The 4,721-nt window shown below is 49.8% G+C and overlaps 1 protein-coding gene across 1 annotated transcript; it reads left to right on the top strand.

The window, feature by feature from the left end:
- The first annotated feature begins 2,054 nt into the window (after positions 1-2,054).
- Positions 2,055-2,516, top strand: CCDC182 (coiled-coil domain containing 182). Its single transcript, XM_066366431.1, has one exon. The coding sequence runs from the start codon at positions 2,055-2,057 to the stop codon at positions 2,514-2,516; it is 462 nt and encodes a 153-aa protein (XP_066222528.1).
- The last annotated feature ends 2,205 nt before the right edge of the window (positions 2,517-4,721 follow it).

Genomic DNA, 4,721 nt, shown 5'->3' with positions numbered 1-4,721 from the left:
GCGTTAAGTGCCCCAGGAGAGGTTCGAAAGGACTGCGTGGCGTGGATCTTAGACCATCAGAGACCTCGGAGACGTTGTCTCCCACCGTCTCACATTACAGCAGAGGGAACAGGCTCAGTGGAGGGAGGGGAGGTGACCAGTGGCCCCACAGCAATTCCAGACACCAGATCTCCTGACTCCTGCAATAGTTCTCTTCCCACCAAGCATTCGGTTTCAATATTCAGAGTTGTTATCCCACCTTGAGATTCAAAAGTACACCTTAGTTTAGCCATAGACCCCCCCTGCAAAGTGCCTTTTCTGATGCCCACGGCAGGGCACTCCAGGAAGGTCAATCGGCACCTCGGAGAAGGCAGCTGCCTTCATCACGGGCCCTGTGGTTCCAGAGTCGTCCCAACAGGCTCATGCGGGCTGACTGTGCGCCCCTCTTCCCAGAGACATCCTGTCGGTAGCTTGAAGTAAGCCGCGTTGGAAGTATTTACACTATGAAAATCAGCAACGGCTATAAATCAGAGCTTTTTCTTTTTTCTCTCCCAGTGAGCTGCACACCACTGAATTAGTGTCCCAACTCTGTCGATAAGGAGACCGGAGCTCACGGAGGTGAGGTAAATCTGCCAAAGAGACACAGCTCGTAGGTGGCAGAGCTGAGACCCCAGCACAGGTGGTTGGACGCCAGAGTGCTCAGAGGTGGCGGGGTCAGGAGGACTAAGAGCCATCTGGCTGTGAAGGTCTAGGTTGACCCCATGTTCCTCATGTGGATGCCGGTGTGGGTGCCGCCCCGGGCTGGTGTCATGAACCTGATGGCAACTTTGGGACAAAAACCAGTTTGCACGAAATAGTGACCAGTCCAGCATTGGGTGGACTGCACTCCAGGCACAGTGCTGGAGAGATGTTTAGAGTTGGAGGCCAGAAGAGAAGTCTGGGCAAGAGATGGAGCTCTGCTACGTAGAGGTTTGTTCTGGACTAAACCAGACGGAGGTTGGCTAGAAACATTTTCTTTTCTTCGAGTAATCAGATAAGTGTGAGATTCATCTCTGCATATATATGTCTCTTCTCATCTGTCAACATTCAGATGTGGTCTGGCAGGGCAGGGAATGGGGGGCCCATCACTCCTGCTCACACTTGTTTCCCCGGTCCTGGTGCATAGTGAGCACTCGATGAATACTTAGAGAATAAACAAGTGTGACCTGATTTCACCCTGCACAGCCTGAGCCTGCACTGCTGGGACCACACATCAAAACCTCAGTACGTTTCTTGCAGCTTCTAAGATTGTCAAGAATTCTGACATCATTATAAGAGTATGGATTGGAATCAGAAATTACTTTTTTATAGCATTTTAGAGCTAGAAGGGGGATTAGGTATTATCTCTTATGATATATTTTTAATAGATTTTATTTACTGATTTTTAGAGAGAGAAAGAAAGGAAGCAGAATCAGGAAGCATCAATTCATAGTAGTAGTTGCTTTTTGTATTAGCCTTGATCGGGTAAGTCTGGGTTTCAAACCAGGGACTCGGCATTCCAGGTCGGTGTCTTATCCACTGCGCTATGACAAGTCAGGCTTTTACGATATTTTTGCTTCACCAATGAGGTACTGAAGCCCAGAAACCATGCCGAGCCCCTCCAGGCCCCCTGCCAGTGGGGGAGGTCACCCAACCTCCGGGCCAGCAAGTCGGGCCTGGCCTGCTCTGGGCCTCAGCTTGTCTCTCAGGTTAAAGGAGAGATCGAGCTCTGGTTCTGGATGGGTAATGAGTTGATCAAACGATCAGAATCTACATCTCAGGAGCGACAGTTAGATACCTATACTTTTTGGATAGATAAGCAGACAAAGCTCTGAAAACCAATCAAGTGGACTAAAGTATGCAAATGAATGGATTGTGGTTTTTCTTCCTGATTGGCTGAAGAGGCCCTGATGTCACAATACATAGGTTTCCCCACTCCAGATGATTGTCTCTAGTCTGTACCCACCCCTCACCCCACCCCGCCCCACCCCGGCCCCAGAGAAAACCTGGCTGACCTGGCTTAGTGCCCTCCCTTTGTCCCAACGGGAAGAAAGACTATGGAACCACTCTACCAGGCGGGGTCCATTCTCATGAAGGTGAACACCTTACAAGGGAAGAAGATGGTGGAGAGTGGCCTCCAGTCCGGGGACTTTTCCCTCCCTGCGTCGGGTCCCTCCGGCCTCCTGCCTCCACCTGACTTGGAGATCCTGCAGCAGAAGGTGGCCGCCGTGCAGCGGGAGCTGGAGGACTTTAAGAACGAGGCCTCGAAGGCCATCCATTGCCTGGAGGACGCCTTCTGTAAGATGAACGCGGCCCTGGCGCAGCAGGAGGAGCAGGCGGCCCGGGTGAAGCAGCGGCTGAGGGAGGAGGAGGACCGGGGCATCGTGCGGAACAAGGTCCTCACCTTCCTGCTGCCCCGTGAGAAGCAGCTCCGGGAGCACTGCAGGCGGCTGGAGGGCATCTTGCTGGGCAGGAGCCGCCAGGCACCCAACCTCCCCAGGAAGGTCCGGAGGAACTGACGCCTCCGCCTCCGGGGGGAGGAGCCACGCTTCCCACTCAACAGCCAATAGATTTTTTTCAGTGGGTTTCAATGGAAACCCTAAGTGCCTCTATCCTTGGGATCCCCTTTCCCCATTCCTATTGCTTTCCTTCCACCCAAATAACACCTTGCTGAGAGGCGAAAAGACCCCGGTACGTTCTTTCCACGAAGCTTCGTTTATCCAGCATCGCCAAAGAAGGAGGGGCCCCACCATACACAGACACCAGTAACGTTCACCTTTAATGGTTTTCCTGTTTGTAATGGTAACAGTGCTCAAATGTATCACTTTTTTTTTTTTTTTTTAACTCTTCTTAAACTGATTGTGTTGTACAGATTTACCCTTTAATGTCTCAAGGCTCTCGTGGTTTGTTACTCAGGGCATGGTCTACTCAGGGCTCAGCCGTTCGCCCTGGCACTGAATGGTCTCAGGTTGCCTTAGTTTTGCTGTTCTTACTTTCTCCCAGTTGGCTTTTCTGTCTACTCGGACTGTTAGGCAGTCACCTCTCACTTTTCTTTGCTGCCTTTGTCCAACTTGACCTCCTCTCCAGTTAGTCTGCAGACTGTCCAATCAGATCGACAGAGCTTATTAGAGCCCCAAAGGGCGGAGTCACACGAGCTCAGGGCACTGAAGTCACAGCACTTAGAGCAGGGGTCCCCAAACTTTTTACACAGGGGGCCAGTTCACTGTCCCTCAGACCGTTGGAGGGCCGGACTATAAAAAAAACTATGAACAAATCCCTATGCACACTGCACATATCTTATTTTAAAGTAAAAAAAAAAAAAAAAAATGGGAACAAATACAATATTTAAAATAAAGAACAAATAAATTTAAATCAACAAACTGACCAGTATTTCAATGGGAACTTTGCTCCTTTCACTGACCACCAATGAAAGAGGTGCCCCTTCCGGAAGTGCGGCGGGGGCCGGATAAATGGCCTCGGGGCTGCATGAGGTCCGCGGGCCGTAGTTTGGGGACCCCTGACTTAGAGGGTGGGGTTGTGAATAGTGAATCTGATCTCCACGTCTGACCCATGGAGCAGACATCGTTCCGGTGCTACATCGTCCACTCTCAGAATCTCTCTGAGCAAGATTTGAACACCTGGAACCCCCAAGGTGAACTTCACAAAAGGACCCTGCGACCCATCGTTAGTTGCATATCCCTCTATCAACCACCTCCTTGAAGGGCTGAATTCCTATTCTAAATTTAGGCCATTTCTACTTTGGAAGATTTAGCTGAAGTGGTAATAATAAAACTACTAATGTTACTAATATTATTACTACTGCTGCTCCTACTGCTAATACTAGGTTATAGTTATCAAGAATACGATACATTCGAGGTGCCAGGCTTGGCCCTTTGAAGGTAGGTTCTATTATAACCTTCACTTTAGGATTCTGAGAAAACTAAAAGCTCAGAGAGGCTAAGCAACTCGCCCAAGGTCACACAGCTGATAAATGGTAGAGTTGAGATTTGAACCTAGGAATGTCTAACTTCAGAGGCTGTGCTCTTCACCATGATGTAGTATTTCTGGAAGCCTTATGATTGTCTGCTAAATATTACCCGAGTAGATAAAATATTAGCATACTGAATTGCTGAGATGAGTTCCGGCAGAAGGGATTGCTTATTGTGAGTGTGTGTGTGTGTGTGTGTGTGTGTGTGTGTGAATGATTCCTAAACCTTAAACCTTGTAGGGGATGCCGGTGTATGTGTTTACAAATGTACCTTCGGAGGAGAAATTTTTTGGCCAACTATAAGAAGAGGTTCACAAAATCACCTGTCCTGTGCAGAGGAAACTGGACCTCATGCTGATTCATGTAGGAAAGGACTTGTGTCTACTGCAGGTCCAGCATGGAGTGACGGCCCAGACATGGCGGTGTTCATGGGAATTGGGAGAAGAGAGGCACTGTCCTGTGATTGGTGTGCCCCAGGCCACACCTGGAGTGGTCAGGTGCTTAGTTCTGGGCCAACATTTTAGAGGGTCCTAGACAGCATGCCCAGAGGGTATGGGCAAGCCAGGGAATCCTGAGGAGGGGGCGTGACCGAATGGCCTGGAGACCTTGGCCGAGGTGTTTGATGGGAAACCAGATCATGACCTTCCAAACACTGGAAGGCCTGGTTGTGCTTGGGGTTTGAGAGACTGACTAATGTCACCCTTCTTTTCCCCACCTCCATTAGGAACCAGCTGAA

The sequence above is a fragment of the Saccopteryx leptura genome, chromosome 2 (genome assembly GCF_036850995.1).
Source record: "Saccopteryx leptura isolate mSacLep1 chromosome 2, mSacLep1_pri_phased_curated, whole genome shotgun sequence".
NCBI lineage: Eukaryota > Metazoa > Chordata > Mammalia > Chiroptera > Emballonuridae > Saccopteryx > Saccopteryx leptura.
The sequence above is the reverse complement of the archived record's forward strand: the minus strand, read 5'-3'. Positions and strand labels throughout refer to the sequence as shown.